The sequence below is a fragment of the Mangifera indica genome, chromosome 7, assembly GCF_011075055.1.
Source record: "Mangifera indica cultivar Alphonso chromosome 7, CATAS_Mindica_2.1, whole genome shotgun sequence".
NCBI classification, from domain to species: domain Eukaryota; kingdom Viridiplantae; phylum Streptophyta; class Magnoliopsida; order Sapindales; family Anacardiaceae; genus Mangifera; species Mangifera indica.
Genome location: NC_058143.1, coordinates 19,830,924 through 19,851,944, shown reverse-complemented (window position 1 = coordinate 19,851,944; position 21,021 = coordinate 19,830,924). Strand labels below are relative to the sequence as shown.

Below are 21,021 nucleotides of genomic sequence, written 5' to 3'. Positions count from 1 at the left end.
ATCAAGTTTAGTATAAAATAAATATAATTCTTTATACTAAAAAAACAGCTATGTGATAACATTTTTTTTTATTATATCGGTCATTTGCAATAAAGTGTTATAATTAATTTTTTAATTAATAAATATTTATTAAATGAGTAAATGACATTTCTCACCCGAAACAGGGAAATCATACATTAACACCCATAGAATTCTTAAACTACATTAATTCAAAACTCAACTTTGTAAGAGATAACTTAATGGTAGAAAAACGTGGATGGCTTATTTCTGAAGATGGATAAATGAATAGTATTGACAAGAAGGAATCGTTTATTTATAAAATAGTTATATATATACAATTTTGTATACAATCAATAATGTATCATTATGTAATTAAATAGTTAAAAATTAAAAATAAAACAATGTTTAATTATATGGTATTATATAATTGTTTGTGTATATAGTTTTATTGTTATTTATAATATATAAAAATGAAAAAAATGAAATATTATCTTAATATTTTGATATTTATTTATCTTATTATATTCAAGAGTCCCCATTTACTTTTATTTAAAATATTTAATATAGAATTTATAATTTATAATTAGACAAACCGTTAATATTGAATTCAAATATGTCAATTTGAGTTAACTTAAATCGAATTTAAAGTTAAATTATTTTAAAACCAAATTCATATCTCAATTCATCGATTTCCAATTGGTTTTTTGAATTCAAACATATTTTTGATTGAGTTTTATTCAAATTTAGACCAAATCAAATTTAACCTTATTAACAATATGTGGTAAAGTTATCAGTTTGGGTTGTATTGTCACTATTCAAAACCATTGAATGTTTTGTTAGTTTCCTCAAACCCTGGGGGAATATTGTTTTTTCCCAAATATGAAAAAACTCTTTGAAGCTAACATAAACATTCTCATAAATAAATAAATAAATATATATATAATTTATTACTCATTAAATGGAGATAAAAAGGCAAATAAAAAGTCAAATCCATTGAGAGGGATGGCCTTCAAACCATCTTTTCAACAAGATTAATAACTAATTCAAATTGACGTTTTATTTATTCTCTGTTCAAGATACTGTAACTGAAAAATTAATTTGAATTTAAATGGGAGTTGTTTCATGTTTAATTTATATTTAATCAAACAATTCAAATTTAATATAAAAATTTAGTTTGATAACTTAATTTTAAATTGAATTTTTTTGATGACCCACGTAATGGAATTATTATTTGTCACTTTGATACCATTCATCAACTCAAGCTCAATTAAACTAAAAATTTTAAATTCGAGTTTGGTTGGGTTGTTACCCACCCTTTATAACCTACTAACGAAAAATAATGGCCAATTTCTAATTTGTCCAAGTAAAAGGGTATTTTGGTCTTTCTGTTCAAATGACCATCCATCTAACCTTCGGAAGCCTGTCCGGTGGTATAAACTGACTTCTACCCGGACATTGCACCTACTACTTCCCTAATTATTTTATTTTATTATCAAATTTCAATTATCTATAATTTAATAACTATTTCTGCTGCCGTTTTACATGACTAATTGTGCTCTAATTTTGATCATTTCTTTGTCTCTTTGCATGGACATGGTCTCCTCTTTCACCAAACTCCAAACGTCACCGTATTTGTACTTACCTCTTATTTCACAACAGTATATACATTATACTTGACTTTAACGTACCTCGCATTTTTATCAAGTTTGGTAAGAATTCTACACGTTTTCCTGGTTCAAACATACAAAAATACACCCTTTGTATTCATTTAAAAAAAATATGAAAAATTAATGTCATATTTAATTGTTTCAAATATTATTGTTTAAAAACTGCTACCAACAAAATTATGCATACACATTTTTTTATATAATTTATGCATATGAATGATGCGTTATTATGTAATTAAATGATTTTGAATTAAAGATAAAATGACATTCAATCATATGATGACATATCATTTATGTATATAAATTATATATTTAAAATGTATACACATAATATTATTCAACCATTATACTTGGTAAAACGGGTTTTTATCAACATGTATGGATTATTAGTTTTTGGAATCTTATTAGTTTAGACAAGTATTTACACACTCTTTTTTCACCTTCTTTAGGTTTTACTGCTTCAACACTTCTCACTATATCTCTGTTGTCACTTTCATCTTTTCCCTCCTTATGAGTTTTACTTCTTCTACTACATTTTCCTTCTTCAACCACCACTTCTTTCTCCTCTCCGATCTTATTTTTGTCCTTTATTAAACTATCGATGACTCTCACTACTTCACCATTTAAGGGTATTCATTTTTTAAGGGTATTGATATATAAAACGCATTGTTAACCACAACTTTATTGTCTCTAATTACCAGTACATCATCTCTTTCATTTTATATTTTCCATCAAACATACAATTTTTGTAGATTTTGCTCTTCAATTTTAATTTTAAATAAAACATAAAAAAAGATTGGGTAATCTCTCTATTTTAATAATAATTATATTATTACCAAGATAATCTTGATTTTATTATAATTATATTATTCTTTATTAATTTTTAAAGATAAAAATAATTTTATTTTTAATTAATACAATAAATAATATAAAAATATTTAAAAATAATTATATTTAAAGGTATTTAAGTAAAATAATTTATTAGTATTTTTTTATTACTTTTAATCAAACACAATAATTATTTATACCTATCAAAACTTTATCAAACAAAATACATATTTATATCCAGTACTCTTTTAAATAATCTATTTTCAAATTAATCTATTGATTTTAATAATAAAACATTATCAAAATCAAATGACCTCTTAGAGTTAAAACAGTTTTTCTGATGAAGTGTTTGAGATTGATAGTTGTTAGAATTGCAACTGGATCATGGTTGTGCCCAAATTGCTCAGGCCAAGATGTGTAAGAAGTTGGGAAATTTATTTTCTTTCTAAATGCTTGTTAATGCTACTGTTATTTTGAAGAATAATTGTTGAAACTCACAAGTTTACCCATACTCGTAAAAGGTGGTGTATGAAACCATAGTTTATTATAGGCCAAAGGACTTACCCCTTCCACACACCTCTTTAGGCACGTTTTCAAAATCATATAAATCATATCTGTCAAGTTTAAAAATTTAAAAATCTTATATATCTATTAAAAATCTTAGTTATAATTAGGAGTAAAATCATCATTTAATAAAAGTTTTAAAAATCTAAAGTTTTATTACGTTTACCCTCCTTAACTTAAAAATCTCACAAGTCCTCTCTAAAGTTTGAAAAATCAAAATTTTCCCCTAAGGTTTGCAAACTGTTGTCAGAGATGACCATCTTCGATGGCAGTAGTTTTTCTTCCTGACTTAACTCTTCCTGCCAATTACTTCCTAGCCACCCGCGAAGCTTATTTCCTCCGACAAAGGTGAAATTGTCTTCGTTTGAGTGTCTTCATCTTAGATGAAAACGATCGTCGAAGGTCTCAGACGAAAACGATGCAAAGGTCTCAAATAAAGACAACGTGGCTGTCTAAGACCTCTGACAGTCTTCTTCATTCGAGACAAAGATAATTCGATGAAAATTGTTTCATCTTCGTAAAAAAAAAAAGGCTTCACCAGTGGCTGAAAAGTAATCGGTAGGGAGAGTTAAGTTAGGAGGGAGAGCCAACGCCATTGCAGATGACGAAGTTTGCCGTCTCCGATGACGATTTGCAAATCTTATGAAGAGAAATTTTGATTTTTCAAACTTCAGATGAGGATAATTGTGAGATTTTTAAGTTTAGAGGGACAAACATAATAAAACTTTAGTTTTTTGTTAAATAACAATTTTACCTTTAACTCTAACTGAGATTTTTAGCGAATAGATGAGATTTTTGAATTTTTAAACTTTACGGGTATAACTTTGAAAACACACTTAAACTTGGATATAAAATAGTCCTTTGGCCTTTATTATACATATAAAATTATATGTTTTATCTATACCATTTTGAACTGGTGCATACCTGATCAATCCATCGGTTTTATCATGTTTATAGACTTAAGGAGATGTGGGTGGATTTCAAGTTTTATATTCGTTTTTATACTAACTGGTTGATATGAACACATCAGTTGTTATTGAATTGAAAAAATTTTTAATTTGGTGATCATATATGCACATATTCCATTGAATCAAGTTGGAGTAATTTTTATTATCAATTGACCAAGACTAAAACGGAGGTTACAAGTCAATTATATAATAATGGTCTCGTTTTGTTCAAGTTCTTCTTCGCCAATTTGTTTTCAACAAAAGACTAATAATTTCCTATATAAAATTTGAACCAGACCACTTCTGCCCATGACTGCTGAAAAGGTCAAATAGACATCGCATTTGCACAACTCTTCTTCATTATCTTAATGAATAAAAATACAACGAGCTTGGCTGGATGTCTGTGGTTGAGGCTGAAAGTCCTACTTTGACTGTAGACACTTTCTTTGATTGGTAGGTGGTTTTACGATAGAGCAACCGGGCATTAACAAATTGGGCGCCTCCGAGCCCCCAGGGCTCAAATTGTTGGTAAATGGTAATTATTTGGTCCAACCCGGCCGTGTTTAAAATATAAGGCCCAGACTCTTTACACCCGGGCCTAGTCTTGATGTGTGTACAAAATATGTCCAATTGAGCCGGGTGACGGGCATTGTTATTAATGAATTTTTGCTTTAACTAGAAATCACATTCAAAATTAGTACTCTGCACTACAAAATTTTTGGACGTCTGTAAAACTGTGGAGCCAACAAATATTAGGGCAAAAGACTTATTTCCACCCAAGGTACAGTAAAAACTTAAAATCTCACTTTCAAACTTTAAAAAACTCAAAACACTTATTCTTAAACAAATTTTTATTAAAAATCTCAATTAAGATAATGAGTAAAACAGTTGTTTATTAAAAAATTTTAAAAATTAAAATTTTATTATATTATCATTTTTAAGTTTAAAAATCTTACATTTTTTCTAACTTAAAGTTTTGAAAAGTGATAAATATCCCCTAGGATTTATTTAATTTTCTCTCTAACGCTAATTTCTCCTTCTCTAACCATCAATCGTCATCCCTTTCATCTTATCTCTTCTTTTGGTCCTTGTTCCTTGCCTCTTTGACCATCTTCAATTGAGACAAAAATCGATCGTTTTCGTTTGAGATGAAGACGATGTATTTTTATCTCAGACAAAGATCATTCATTTTTGTCTAAGATGAAGATAACGCGTTTTCGTCTTAGACAAAAATTGTTTGTTTTTGTCTCCAACTGAAAAGGCAAGAGAGAGAGATTGGAGGGAGATATAAAATAGGAGGGAGGATGACTAATGGCAGAGATGGAGAAATCGACATCGGAGGAAGAGGAACTAACCCTAGGGAGGTATTTGTCACTTTTCAAACTTTGGGTTGGGGGGAAATTATAAGTTTTTAAATATTAGGAGAAAAATATGATAAAACTTTAATTTTTTTAATTTTTTTAATAAATGACAGTTTTACTCATAACATTAATTGTGATTTTTAACAAAAATTTATTTATAAATGAGTATTTGAATTTTTAAAAGTTAGAAGGTGGGAATTTGACATTTCAATATACCTTGGGTGGGAATTTGGCCTTTATTTTATTTAGAGCTAAGTTGTTTGAGAGTTCAGGCTTTGGTTGTGTACGTAAGTGATACGTAACTCAAAACCCTAATCAATTGGTTTGCTGTGGCCGTTCTCTGGATCTCGATCTTCTCTGAGCTGAACCAGAAGGTATCAGCGACAACTGCTTCATAATGTTCATTGACCTCATACAATAACTGTAATAGCCTCTATTACCTTCAAATTCTTCTGGAAAAATTACAAGCACTTTCTTGATTATGGATCTACTATCAGAAATACTATAGCGATGGTTGAGTAATAATGCAAACAGCTTTTACATATAGAGAGAATTCCATTTTAATATATACATGAATCGGCAGTTTTTGTTTCACTAATGCTATCTGGGTTACTACTGGAGACTGGATAATTGATCCTTCTTAACTAAAACTCTCTATTCGCACACGTAGTTTTACTGTAAAGGAACTTTACATCATAAAAGTTCTGTGAACTTGCTCTTGTGTTTAGATTTGCACGAAGTTCTGCTTTTTATAACATGGTTTATTCATAGTAGAGGCTTGTTTTAATTTGTTGAATTATTCAAGTGTTTAATCTTCGGTTTATTACTCGATTGTACTTGAGTCTTTGACTGTGAGACAGACTACATATTTTCGCTCAGATAAAAGTGTAAGTGTCTCATGTTTATTCATTGCTTGGAGTCCCACATGGTTTAGAAACAAAGAAATAACTAGACAGTAAGTGTATAAATAAGGAGCTCCAATGTCAAACCAACATACTTACCTGGACGGGGTCAATGGATGATCAAGAAGGTCCATGGCCTAGGGTGGTGGCCCTCATTGCACTTGGAAGGTGCACCACTCTAAGGTCTCCCCAAGTGGGAGAGCCTACGTCATAATTTGTGGCAGAGGGGGCCTGCGTTCGCGCGGCCCCTATCAATTTAGTTTGTAAGGTCTTTCTTCTGAATTTCATATTTCGTTGTAACACTGGTTTCTTTGGAGACAGAATTTACTACGCTAAGAGATTCTCTAATAAGGGAAGGGGGCTTTTTGATTGTGATCGCTGATGAACTGGTAAAAACTTATAGCTATGACCCGAAGGCTTTTCAGTGGAAGGCAAAATCAGAACCTACACCACGGTTTAGTTACTGTAACTACTTACTAGCAATGGCCTCACGTAGTAGCATATTCCTGCAGCTTCATGTCTTGTATTGGCTCTTGCAGCAAGTTAACAGCAGCCCTTTCGAAGGCACTGTCTCCTCATTACTATGAAAACTGTTGCCCCAAAGCTTTTCTAACTTTCAAACGAATAGTGGAAGCCACTTTTAACAAAGAACCTTCAAGTCCAGCTCTAGCTGTTCAGCTTTTTTTTTTTTTTTTTTCAATTTCATATATGTATGTTAGATTTATACTTAAGCTCTTTTGCATGCTTTCTCTCCTTGATTTAATTAAAAAAAAAAAAAACATAATTTTTAAAGCTGAAATTCAATATTTACCCTGTTAATTTCGAATTTTCATAACCAGAAATTTTCTTAGAAATATTCTCTAACTAGAAAATACCTTTGAAAATAGGAGTCCACCACACAATAGGAGCAAGCAAATTAAGTAGCTGGTAATTGGCCGTGTCACATTGACTGCATCAAAACACACGCAAATTTTTTTCAGAGCAGTAAAAGGATGGAACGGACAAATATTATTAAGACAAGTGTATCTTTCGAAGCAAACAAATGTACAACAAGCAGCAGCAGTATTAGATTCTCTAATTTCTATTGCCGTATCATGTGAAAAACGTCCAAACTCAAAACACATTGGTTCATGAATTACTCGTCTTTCAACTTTGTGTTAATATTCACAATCGATTTAAAGACTGATTTCAGATTTACATCAATACATACACCTGATGTGGCAGCTAGAGCAGTAGAAGAACTTGAAGTGAGAACTGTAGTACCACATCGGTTAAGAAAGAGAGGAGGCTGTGAGGGGCTTACTATGAAATAGGTTTTCGCAGATGAAGAAACTCATACCTTTCTCGGCCTTTTGGCTAAGATCAAGTGTAGTATCTGTTCTTATCAGTTTAATATCTGATACGTGGACCATTGGTCCACATGATATTAAATTAATTTTTGTAGGGGGAGAACCCACTACAATAGCTTGCTATTGGGGTTCTCAAGCGTCGTCCATGCGTTGCACTACTGCAAGGGCCTGGCGCACCCCACCAAATCTAGTGAAAATTTCCACTGAGATATTTGTGTCATAAATTGATGAGAATTTTAGGAATTGGATGCCAAAACAAATGTAGAAAAAAATGTGGCTCATTTTATATTTTAAAGGTTTTTACATACAAAATCAACAATTAAAAACTGAGTGTTCTAAATGATTTTTTGTGATTGGGTTGTAACGATTGTTCAGCTTGAATTCTGATAGGGCACGAGAAGTTTTTTTCCAATGGCGCACTCCACCAAATCTATGTTTAAATCTTTATTTTTGTGTTTGCCATAAATATGAAAATTGTATGACTTTTGCTTAACAACTTAAGGTTTGGATTGTTAAATGAATTTTTTGGATCGGGTTATAACGATCGTAAAGCTTGAAGTCTCATGGGGCACCAAAAGCTATTTTCTCAATGGCTCAAAGAAGCTAAACCAGATCTGAAAAAGTTTTCTCACTGTGCATCAATGATTCATTCAGTCGCCCATGGACACAATATGCCTCAATATATGGCGGGCTACAGGTGAGTCGGACTTCAACACCACAACGGAAGCTCAATTCCAATATATATATATATTCAGACCCGGGCGCACGCTGGACTCGATTCATTGGATCCAATTGACAAACCTAGTAACTGCTGGAGATCGGTTAATTGATCTTCTTAACTAGAGTTATATATAGGAGTACGCAGATTCTACTCAAGGTCTGATTGCCTTACTGTAAAGGAACTTTACATCAGAAAAAATCCTGTGCTTAGATTTGCACATGAATTTTTATCCAGTTTTAACAAGGTTATTCATGGTAGAAGCTCGTCTCAGTTTGCCGAATCATTAAGTTTTTTTAACTTTGGTTTATTACTTGAATTTACTTGAGTTTTCGACTGTGACACAGACCATCATCGCAAAGTAGAGATAAAAAAAACTGAACTGCTCGTGTTTATTCATTTCTTGCTTTGAGTCCCACATTGTTTAGAAACAAAGCAAAAACTAGAGACTAGGTGTATAAATTAGGAACTCCGCGCATTGCTCAGCATACTTACCTGGGCGGGGTCAATGGGTGATCAAGAAGGTCCATGGCCTAGGGTAGTGGTCCTCATTGCACTTGGAAGGTTCACCACTCTAAGGTCTCCCCGAGTGGGAGAGCCTGCGTCATAATTTGTGTTAGCGGGGGCCTGCGTTCGCGCGGCCCCTTCCAATCTACTCTTATAACGTTTGCTTTCTCTCCTGAGTTTCTTGATTTCATATTTTTCTTCAGCATTATATTTAGTGGCAGTTTTATTTAAAACGATTCTGGAAACGGCGTGCAGACTGATGCGTTGATGCGTGAAACTAAGAAATTACCGTTGTTATTTTAATGCGGTCTTTTATGATGGCGTCGGTCCAAGCCGTGGCTGAGATATTTTTCATGGAAGGCGAGGTAACAGTAGTGAAAATAGTAGTGGCCGGGATCAAGCCGCTGATAGACGCAATTCTACTGCTCTCAGGTGGGAACAACGGCAGGCCGGAGAAGCCACAAACAGCAAGCGCCTGTGGCTGGAAAGTATGAGGCTGTTGATCAGGCGAAAGATAGTAGATGCAACTCAAGTTTGTGGTCGTTCTGGATCAACTTCGTGGAAGAAGGTAGCGGCATATACATATTCATATTCATATCATATATCATTGACAGCGGAGTAGTTGAGTAGTGGGATGTATTTTACTGTGAAGAAACACATTCCCTAATAATTTTGAATCCAAAACATATAAAAGGCATTTTTATGTTTGTCATATTATATATCATATTATACTACTGTATCTTCGAATATTTTTCTCTGACTTCATTTTATATAAAGTTTTAAAACCAATTGAAGTAGTGATAATTAGTTTTTTTTTTTTTTATTTGGGTCAGAATAGAAATATCTTGTATTTTTATATTTTATATTTTTCACTATTAAATTCTTATTCTTATTGATGACCAGGTTAAGATAAAAGATAAAGGTGAAATTATTATTAGTAAATCTTTTTATTGGTGTAAAATTAAAAAAATTATGATGTTATATATTTGAGCTACTACAATTTAATGTCTAATGATAAACTGAATATAACCTTACAAATTGTTGCCTTTTTCAGAATGTATTATTCTCAATGTATTGCAATAAACTCATATAATGCATAGTACATATTTTTGTGTTTAAATTCTATAATTAAATTTTATAAATATATTTTTCATTATCCATTGTATTTTTCATTTTTTTTAATCATTTGCCTATTTACTAGCTAAGCACATTCTTACTTCACATAATTTTACTCTCTAATATTTTATATAATACTTCGTGTGTGTGTGTGTGTGTGTGTGTGTGTGTGTGTGTGTGTGTGTGTGGAGAGACATTAAAATATTCAATGGCAAACGAAGGTATGTCAAATCATGGCCATTAACTCCCAATTTTTCTCAGGCATTGATAAAGAAGGTAATATTAAAAGAAACAAAGTTATTTCATGAGATTCTACATGTATATGCAAATTTTTGAGTCTTAGACTTCTTGCCCATATAAGAAATCCAACTCAAATGCACTTATTCTTTGAGCAGAAATGATGAAGAAATTATATTTCATGATCCACCTTCACTACAGTAACAGGGCAGGAGCCATTGTTCACCACATAGTTGCTTACACTGCCCAGAATAGCCCTGAAAAAATACAAAACCAGAAAATATGATAGCTCATTAAATCCCAAAACAAGATACTATCAGCTGAAAGAGTCTCTAAAAAGCTTTTCTCCGCAAAGAAACTTTAAAACCCGATCTAACCACATATACTTAAATTGATCTCTAGATCGGGTCAATACCCGAACCGGTGTAAGAAAACATTGCTTGAACTAAAGGGCATTGAAAACTTTGGCCAATCTATTCTTTTGTTGGAATTTTCCACACAAAACGTTTACTTTTCAAGAACAAGAAGTCAAAAATTATAAGCTGGAATCACATCATGGCCCCCAAAGTCCATATTTTGCAAATACGTTAACCAAGCACAGAAATCCCTATTAGATGAACCATTGACTTGAATGGGAGCCATTGATTCCAATAGGAACAAACAGCAGAGCTTTGAGAAAGCAGAATACCAGAAGATGAAGAAACAAAATTAGAAAGCAACCCAGAAAGAAAAAGAATCAATTTAAACTTGTGAGCAAGATAGTTATAAAAACCAACCTCTTGATCTTTCCAAGCCCTCTGTTTCCGATGATAAGACAGTTCAAAGGAATTTTTTCAATAGCTTCACATATCTTCTCACGAGGATCACCCCAATATATCTTCAAAAGAACCACCACCTGCCCACATTTCACAATCTTGGTTAATTCAATAATATGACATGATAATAATATTATTGAAAAAACTAGAGACTGTATGGAATTAATAAAACAAACACACGTAATTTATTCTGTTTCACTCTAAGCAGAGTCACGAGAATGTATTTATATACTAGAAACAAATTATAATAAGATTCTTATTACCAAAATAAACCTCATTAGAATTCCTTTTTCTAAGAGAAATTTTAACACACATTAAGCTCAAACCCACCAAGTCTGCTCACTGGAAACAGGTAACTGGACCAATAGGCATGTGTGCGCCTTATAGATGAAGTGGTAGCCAATTTTAACAATTATTATTAGTCTTGAAATCCTGACATTTCAAAGATGAATCAACTTTCAAAAAAAAAAAAAAATCACCTTTTTTTGCCTGGCCAGAGTGTTGAGAATATCCAATGTTTCAGGGTCGGTTCACTCCATATTTCTTCAGCACAACAGGATCGGAAAACTCAACCAGAGGAATCAAAGCTGTATTAATAATATTATCAAACAAGAATTCTCATGTACCTAATCTTGCCTGATAAAATAAAATAAAGCAAGAATTCTCATGTTCGAACACTAAGACAGTAAACTTTGAATAGATTAATCCAGCCACCAATCATCAAGACCTCACACTTCAATAGTATGTACTAAATCCATATGTAGTCAGGGCCTCCCGCTTGAAACACGGGAGTATCGTAGGACTAATAAACCTCGAAGAGATTAATCCATCCTAGGACTAATAAACCCGGGGAGATTAATTTGGTAACCAACCGTCAAGGCCTCCTTCTTCAATACAACATTATCAGAAGACGCTAAAGTGTACATTAAATCTATTTGAAAGAGTGTGGAGTCAAACCCGGGTCTCTAAACCGGCGTTTGAGTTTTCAAATCTTCACCAACAGCGGTTTACAATTAATTATAAATTCTTAAAACATACGAATGTAAAATATAATTTTGCAAGAGAGATATGATTACGTGAACCGGTGGCTTCCCAAAGCTGCATCTCGTTTTGCTCATAAAAGCCTTCGGGCTGAACGGTCACAAGAATAAGATAATCCCCGTCACGAATAATGTTATCCACAGCCCACTTCAACGCTTTCTTGCTGCATGGAGAGAAGTCAACCGCTACACCAAGTCTCCTGTCTCCCATTTTTCTCCCTTTCTTTCTTTCTTCACTTTCTGGGACTTTGATCTGAGATCTGCAATGAATTGTAAACGATAGGCCCCAACTAAAGAGCCTTTTTCCGGGAGAGAATTGAATCAGAACCAGATTCAAAGAGGGGCTGGTGAGACTGACTGCTTAGATTCGGGTGTATTGTCTTTAAGTTTTTGGAGCCGTTGGATGGGGATATTGGTTAGAATTATGGTGCTTGATGAAATCTGTCGGTGTAAAAGTAGAGGAGTCTTTGTCTCAAGAAATCAAATTGGATATTCATTTTATTTTATTTCAAGTGTAACACATTCGTTTTAAGTTACTCGTGTCTCTTTGGTCAGGCTAAAATTTATGAAGATTTACCTATTAATATTTTGTATTACAATCTCAATATCATGAAGATTGACAGCGTCTTATCTTTATCTTTTCCTTGAGTTATGCTCATTCGAATTATTCTCTATATTAAAACAAACTAAATTCAAACTAAATATTAGTTTAAGTTAATCATAATACATCCGAATTAAATTCGAGCTAACCCATATTCAAGTTTGATTTAATTCGATTCGAATATAACCCTAATAAAAATAAATATCCTATCACGATTGAAATTTTACAAAACAAAGCAAAATCTTATTACTTTTTTCACCATGGATCTCCTTAAAAACTAATGGTTGGAGAAGAATGACATTGCAGAGAAAAGAGTTCCCAAGAAGATGAGAACAACCAATAAAACTGCAACGACAGAGATCAGAGCAAAGGGAAAAGCAGCATCCTTCTTCCCATGAGCGTCGTTACTCCTCCCTTTCGTCTTCATGAACCACACAAACCAGCTGGGTGCTTTATATCCATTCACCTGTTCACAGAGCTCATTAAAATAGGAGTCCTTCACAGTCACTTCAGTCTTCTTAAAACTCTCAAACAATCTGAAAAGCGTACTGCTCTCGTCACAACCATCATCTTCCTTGTTTTCATCTTCATCTTCATATTCATCTTCAATGCTTCTTAAAATGCCCGCTTGTTTAAGCAATTCCACATCCTTTTCTGAGCGAATCAGCTTTCTCATGAAGAGGACATAGGAGGTAACTAGCTGTGTATTAGCACATGGACACAATACCTCAAATGCAATGAGATTTTTCAGGAGATTTTCTGTGTAAACGTGCACTTGCAGAGGAGGGATTTCAAGGACTCCATTGACGAACTTGATGTCTAGTAAATTTTCTGTTCTTGCCTTCTTCAACTTTACTCCCCTTACTTCTTGCAGCTGCGTTGCGCTTGGAAGACAGTGCCGTACGGCGTCTTTCTTCACACTGATTCTTGGAATTGTTGGGAGAAAACAATGGCGGATCAAGTCAAGTAAGTGGTTTCCCTCTTGGCCAAACTTCTCACGAGTAAGTTTATAGTCTCCTGGAATCATATTTCTGAAGAAGCGAGAGGCGAGATCGGTGAGAGATTGATTACATTGCTTAGGCATTGGCACAATTTGAAACAATCTCTGAAGAACAATGAAGGGTATCTGGTTTTCTAGCAGAATCATGTCACATCTCAATTCAAAGAGCAATCCAGGAGTGGAGAAAATGGGATCGCTTCTTCGCTTTAAACCTTTTACAGAACACTTCAAAAAGAGCTCAATTATGAAGCCTCCATCTATCAACATCAGCTTCACAAAATCATCACTTATGATATGGTTTAAATCTTCTGCGTAGTAGGATCTTGCTTTGGCCTCCAGCTCTTTCAGCGCTTGCACACAACTATCCAGCCCTGCTTCTTCGTTTGGGCTCCGATTAAGAAGTGAATACAAGTAGCGCAATTTGTGATTTTCCATGTTCTTATGTAAATCCTTGTGGAGAGGGCCAATGGAGACTTTAACAGGGACAAATGCCTTTCTGTTCTCCCCTGAAATTTCCGGGCTGACTCTGCAAATGCAACCCGCATAAGATGCTTTTTCCATATTTTGTTTCAGAGACGTTATAAGAGCCTGATTATCTTCTGAAATTTCAATGGAAAATTGACTTCTGCCATTGCTGCTCTCCATCCCCATGTGCAGATGAGGTGCGTTTGTGATTTCTGCAAGTAAAGGTTCATAAATATCAGCTGCTAAACATGAATTATTGCATACAAATCTGGTAGAAAAAGAAAGAAAACAATTGATGTACCTTGCAGTAGTAGCCTTTTAGCTCAAATGAATTCCAACCCACATCAAAACAGTTGATTCAAGAGAAGCCATATGTTGGTATATATCTTCACACAGAACTGAAACGAATCCCAGATTACTTGCACAGATTGGTAAGAGACCAATGAACTTTTGTAACGAATAAAAACAGAACCTGTAAAGGTTTCCTTCCATTGCCCTACTGTAAATTCATCTGAAAGCATATTGCTGAACTCAAACAAAGCATCTGTATCTTAAGTGCTACAAAAGCGGAGCTGAATTGTATACTTCAGAGAGAGTTTAAGAACTAGTAACAGTGGTAGTATTACTGTAGTGAAAAACAGATATTGATAACATATATGATAAGAATTCAGGTTGAGAAGCTATTTGTTGGTAAGTTTGCACTAACTAGACGTATACACGGAATTTCTTGGATTCGGATGCAAGCATATGGAAGGAATAGATACACCAGCTTTACGTGGTTCAATCGGAAAATTTAATGTTGATATTATCACAATAATGCAAGATTACAAAATAAGCAGGGTAAAACAATGCAAAGATACGCTTGTGTGCTTAGCTTGTCTCTTTTCCCTTCCCTTTACCCACTGTCCAAAATTTATATTGGTTGGAGTTAGCACATGCAATTGTCTAATGTAGTGTAATAGCTAACGACATGACTCTGTGTCCTGTAGTCTTAATATTATAGGGAAATAATTGTATTTTAATTGTGATCAATTAAACTGAGGATGATGATTTTTGACCATAGGAAACAATTATTTAAATTATGATAATCATGAAGGATTTGTTTTCTGTTTCCTGTCTACTTAGCTTCCAGGTTAACAACATGTCTTGTGGAAGGCTTGTCCGGTGGTTTGTAAGTTAGAGCAATGCATATTTGCTAATGACTACTAAGAATCATATCTATGGGTTAAATCGAAAAAAAAAAAATAAATTGTATAACACTATTTTTATAAGATTTTTGCCGTGAACTAATCAAATACAAACAATTATTATGTATAGATGTTATGACTATCAACTCTTTGCAATTAGAAATGATAACAGGGTGAAGAGAGGTCAAATATCTTAACATTTATCTTTAATTTCACAAAAGAGACTTTTTCCTATCCCATTATCCCTAATACCGGGACGATAAAAAATTTTTCTCTTTCTATCCCCATAAATATAATAGAGTATTTATTAAAGTATTATAATATATTTATAACAATTTAAAATTTTAAAAATAATTTAATATATACAAGTTTAGAAGATATGTAGAGAATGAAAGACATGGGAGGATGGTCAATGATACGTTACTATATGTATCCATCCAACACTTAGCTAAATTGTCATTCATAAATACAAGTTAGGGCTGCCAAGGCTTCAACGACAATTATCCTTCAACTACCAAATGCTACAGTACTGCATTGCCAGTCTCAAAGTTTGATAAGCCCTTATATATATATATATATATATATATATATATATATATATATATATATATACACAATTATTTCTATCTTGAGATTAAGATTCTCAAACTTATCTATAACGGTATTCAATAAACCAATAACAAACTTATTTTCAATTCCATGATCTAAATGAAAACACGATTTATCATGTATTTTTAGTAAGTCAAGAGCTAACTAGAGTAGAAAAATCTCTTACTAGAGTAGAAAAATCTCTTTCTAAAATAAACTCTGATCAACAAAGGATTATAGCTTTAGAACATATTTTTACTATTCTGTTAAATAGGTAGACACGTAAAACTGACTAATAATTTTGGCTTTTCGAATACTATCACAAATATAGAGGCCCTATGTCACTAACCCTCAGTGATATAGAACAATTGAATCCAATTAAAGGATATATTGAACAAGTGATCAAACAATGTACTCTTAATCTCTGTAATGGGAATCCAAACATTCGACAAGACTATTTGGAGTGGTTAGGGGTAAAAAGGTTACTAGACGCGGTTCGCAAAGCCTTAAGTCAAGGTTGTATGTGGATATTTTGCTTTATACCAACTTGGATAACAACCATAAAGACAAGAGAATTAGAGTTGAGAAGTATATGGTTGGATAAAGTAGAAGTTGTTATAAGATATTGGTACATAGAATCTCAGAATCCTGAGGAGCCTTCAACATCACGTAACATATTTTTTGATTGAGGAAAAGTATGGTAGACAAAGAAACACTCAAGCAATTTGCTGCCAGCCTATAAAATAAATATCCTAGTCTCCTACCAGGATATACAAATTTTGTAGCTCAGGAGTCCCAAGGCGATTGGGACAAAGTTGAAAAACTATATTTAAAGACAATAAAAGAGAAATATTTTATTTCTAAAGAAGAAGGAAAATGGAAGATAAAAGAAGAATTCCAGATATAACTCTCTCGGATGCTGATAAAATCAGCAAATATTACAAAAAGAAACTTAAGAAATAAAATAAAATTGCTAAAAGGGGAAACACTTCTAAAAAGATATCTCTAGGAACAAAAATAGAAGATCTAAAGAATGTAATCTCTAATCTCAAGGAAACTGAGGTTAAAGATGATTCTTTAGAAGGAATGAAAAATCCTTTGCACTTTTTTGAAGGATTTTTGCAAGAAATCTCAATGCTTGAATATACTCCTATGACTTATCGTACAAAGATAAAGTCAGAATTTTCGTTGAGACCTACATAAAGATTGGTGGAAATACCATCTAGCAAAGTTTTCTCAATATAGATTGTGTCAGCAATGTAGCTGATACTATCTTAAATTAGGAAATTGTAAACTGAGTCTATGTGCAAAACAAATCTTTTGACCTAAGATAGACTTATTATTTCCTACGGTCTGCATTGCAAGGAGCTGTAGGAAACTTCTGGATGAGTCTAGAAACTAGTATCGACATTTTAGATATGATGAGAGACTTTAAAAGTAGAGAAAGAATTTTTGCTTTTTTTAACAATATGCTCTCTAGGGAATTTATAGGTATTACAATATCTAGTAAAAACCTAGTAGAGGTAGTTGTTTTAGAAGCATTAACTAAACTTCAACTTTGCGAAATGTGTTTGTCTGAAAATTTTGTTTATGAATACAAATGATATTTTTATCAATTACTCGGAGGAATACAAGAGATTTTGAAAAACATCTTTTTCGCAAAGTTACCTAATGGGTGGGATAAAGCGGCTAACGAGGCCTTCAAGCTACTTTTGGAAAAGAATCAAATAATTGATTCCTTAGGAGGAAGAATAGAAGTAGTAAGGCAATTCACGAGAACAAGGTGTCTCAATGCTAAACTTGATAAAGAAGCTAAAAAGTTTAATTTTGATGATGCTCGCTGTTACAATTTTTAAAGAGTTCTAGGACAGTACGGTTGTAGTAAAACCAAATAAAAAAATCTTCAAAGTAGAAAGACTCATAGGAAAAAGAATAAATTCTTTAGAAGGAAGAAGTTTAGACCTAAATACTTTCAAACTATAAGAGAAAAAATTGTCTATAATAAATCTAACTTCCTGCCCGTAGTAGATTTATGAAAAAGACAAGAAAGACTCTGCCTATAACAAAGGAAAAAGGAGTAAAGAGGTATTGTACCACTTGTCCCTTAGGCAAAAGTGTAAAAGACTATGATTGTTGTTGGATATGTGGCAACACAAAATACTATGCCAATAAATGCCTAGATAAGGCCAAATAAAAAGCTAGTACTAAACTACTTAATGTAGATGTTAGCACTAGAACTTTGGAATATGAGTCTGTATTACGATACGAGATAAACTCGAATGACAAATCAGTTTATGAACTAATCTCAGAATATTCTGGAGAATCACAAGAAGACTCTTCAACTGATGAAGACTATTCGTCAAGATAGGAAGAAGAGCTCTCAACTCTACATCGGTTAAACATTTTTATGAATAGAATAAAAAATTTATAGGAGCCTTCTAATATATTCACTAATGATGAGGAACTCATTTCATTAGAACCCGAGACTATTCCACAATTAATAATTAGCTCGTCTACTAGTTATGAGGATACATCAGTAAGCCTAAATGAATGGGTGATTCTAAAGCTTTCTCCAAGAGAAGTATTTATAAAAACCTCACGATGGATATTCCAGGCTCGAAGACTAGAAGATGTATATGAAAAACCTATTAGAGTAGTCTTAACCCAATCAAATAAAGAGGAAATGATTTTGTCAAAAGATGAATGGTTACTAAAGCTTCGTGAACTTGTGAAACGAGCAAATAACAAGTATCACTATGTACAACTAGGAGTTGTACAGATTCGTGTACAAGACTTATTTCAAAGTAATATAAATGTTCTTGTCTAAGTTGCACTACTAGATAAGAGATGAACCATTTTTACTAAAGCATTATTTGAAGGATTTCATGCCAACTTAGCTTTAGGAGACTCTTATAGGATAATCCGACTAGGATATATGGACATTTTAAAGACCCAAACCTTAAAAGGATTATGGTATTACAAATTTATACCTTTGGATTGGAAGATTTATTACAATCTAGTAACAGAATATCAATTCAATATAAGATGATATACAAATTAGTGAATTTTGTTAATCTTATATCAATATACTCTCAATCAAATACAGAAGTGTATTGCCCGGGATCAAACTTGATTATTCCTATAAATCTTACCATAATCAATCCTAGATAGTTGACATGGCCAAGGAATTGAAATAAACCGAGGAATAAAAATTGAGAAAATTGGTGATAGGGTCGACATAACTTTCCCAATTCCAAGAAACATAGTTTCAAGGAATGTGTATTCACCAAGAAATTCAATTTCTAAAAGAAGAGAAGATGTATGACCTAGTGTACCAAGGATCAATATATTGGAGAAAGAAAGAATAGACAACTCGAATGCTGACAGTCATATTTTGAGGAACTCTTTTATAAAGAAGATTATCGAATATAAATCTGTACAAATACTAGTATATAAAGAAGAAAATACTTCATCAATGCATATGATAATGAATCATAAGGTTCATTGTCATGCATTGGTACAGAGCACAATAGATACTTGTATCACTGCGAAACTGGAATTTTTTGAATATGAACCATATTCTTTAGATATTCTAGTAGATACAAAAGCGGCAAAATGTATAGAGTGATGATACTATTTTCCACAGGAATTACGGAAACAACTAGAACAACTTATTATGAATACAGTCGCTGATAAAGGATAAAGTGTGATTATAGAATTTATCCAAAATGTAACCATATTGTTAAGCATGAAAAAGTTCATCTTAAAGGAAGTTTTATTATTAGACTACCTAAAGATAGACTTTATTATTGGAAACTCATTTCTGTGAGGACAAGTAAAAGTGACGTCATTTATCCAAGATAATGACTATATTATTCTTGGAGGATATACTATTCCTATTCTAGCAAAGCCTGAAATAGCTAAAGTCAGAAATGGTTTAGACTTAAAAGGCTAAGGCAAGAAACTAATCACATCGTATTCTTGATAAGTCCTCAAGAAAAATAGTGGATAATAGAAGTTGAGCTATAAGAAAATGACTTGTAAAAGAATATTTCAAAAATTTTCTCAAGGTGGATTGAAAGAGGAAGAGAAATCCTATAAAACATACTTTAGAAAACAAGAAATCTCTGAAATAGTCAAAGGTTATGAATACTCTTCAAATTTTGAAGAAATTAAAAGATTTAAAGATAAGCTTTCTCCTTCTTTTGATGAATTACTATTAAAACTATGGGAAAGAAACAGTATATTTACATAAATAAAACTAAAAAAATCTAGACGATAGGATCAAAACAGACTCTCAACAATACTCTCCTAATACAAAGAGGAATTTATACAACAAATACTGAAATTACTAGCTAAAGGGCTAATAAGAAAAAGTAATAGTCCTGACTCTTTGCCTACTTTTATGATGATAAATAGAACAGATCAAATTAGAGGAAAAACTAGGGTGGTTATCAACTATAGAATTTTAAACATTAAAACTATAGATGATGTGTATAAAATACCTAACAAATCACTTTTATTAAATAAAGTTAAGTTTGGAAAAATCTTTTCTCGATTTGATTTAAAGTCATGATTTTGGCAAATTAAAATGTATGAGGAAAGTATATCTTTGATGACATTTACATGTCCAAAAGGACTATATGAATGACTAGTTTTACCCTTTGAGTTAAAACAAACGTCATCTATATTCCAAAAGAAAATGGATAAAGTTTTTCTTTGATCTATTCGATTTTTGCGTCGTTTATATAGATGATGCACTAGTATTTTGTAGAATTAGGAAAAATCATATAAAACATCTACAACAAATGACCAAAAGGTTCCTTGAAAATGGAATGATTTTATCTGAAAGAAAAATACAATAGTTCTAAACTAAGGTCAAATTCTTAGGAGTGGAGTTTGGAGAAGGAAGAATTCAACTCCATGACCACATTTTAAAGAAATTGTTAGATTTCCATGATGTGCTAGAATCAAGACACATGTTACAACAATTTCTTGGACTAGCAAATTAGATGAGGGAATATGTCTCGAATCTAATTAGGGTTATAAATGAATTAACAAAAAAAGTAAGTTCAAGGGACCATGCGAATGGACCAATGAAGATACTAATTGTGTAATCTGGATCAAAG

The 21,021-nt window shown here is 32.6% G+C and overlaps 1 protein-coding gene, 3 non-coding genes and 1 pseudogene across 4 annotated transcripts; 3 read left to right on the top strand and 2 right to left on the bottom strand.

The window, feature by feature from the left end:
• Positions 1 to 6,360: 6,360 nt before the first annotated feature.
• On the top strand, positions 6,361 to 6,521 carry LOC123222207. The gene has a single exon (XR_006503532.1). It is a non-coding gene; the product is annotated as a U1 spliceosomal RNA (small nuclear RNA).
• A 1,083-nt stretch (positions 6,522 to 7,604) lies between these two features.
• LOC123222213 lies at positions 7,605 to 7,800 on the top strand. Its single transcript, XR_006503537.1, has one exon. It is a non-coding gene; the product is annotated as a U2 spliceosomal RNA (small nuclear RNA).
• A 1,023-nt stretch (positions 7,801 to 8,823) lies between these two features.
• On the top strand, positions 8,824 to 8,984 carry LOC123222209. Its single transcript, XR_006503534.1, has one exon. It is a non-coding gene; the product is annotated as a U1 spliceosomal RNA (small nuclear RNA).
• Positions 8,985 to 10,181: 1,197 nt separating this feature from the next.
• Positions 10,182 to 12,487, bottom strand: LOC123220317 (annotated as a pseudogene).
• A 359-nt stretch (positions 12,488 to 12,846) lies between these two features.
• LOC123221911 (UPF0481 protein At3g47200-like) lies at positions 12,847 to 14,347 on the bottom strand. Its single transcript, XM_044644886.1, has one exon. It carries the CDS (start codon positions 14,301 to 14,303, stop codon positions 12,930 to 12,932), a length of 1,374 nt encoding a protein of 457 aa, XP_044500821.1. The 5' UTR covers positions 14,304 to 14,347; the 3' UTR covers positions 12,847 to 12,929.
• Positions 14,348 to 21,021: the final 6,674 nt, after the last annotated feature.

Bases quoted from the DNA above. Each gene is read 5' to 3' on its own strand.
- LOC123221911 (XM_044644886.1), bottom strand. From the start codon at position 14,303: ATGGGGATGGAGAGCAGCAATGGCAGAAGTCAATTTTCCATTGAAATT.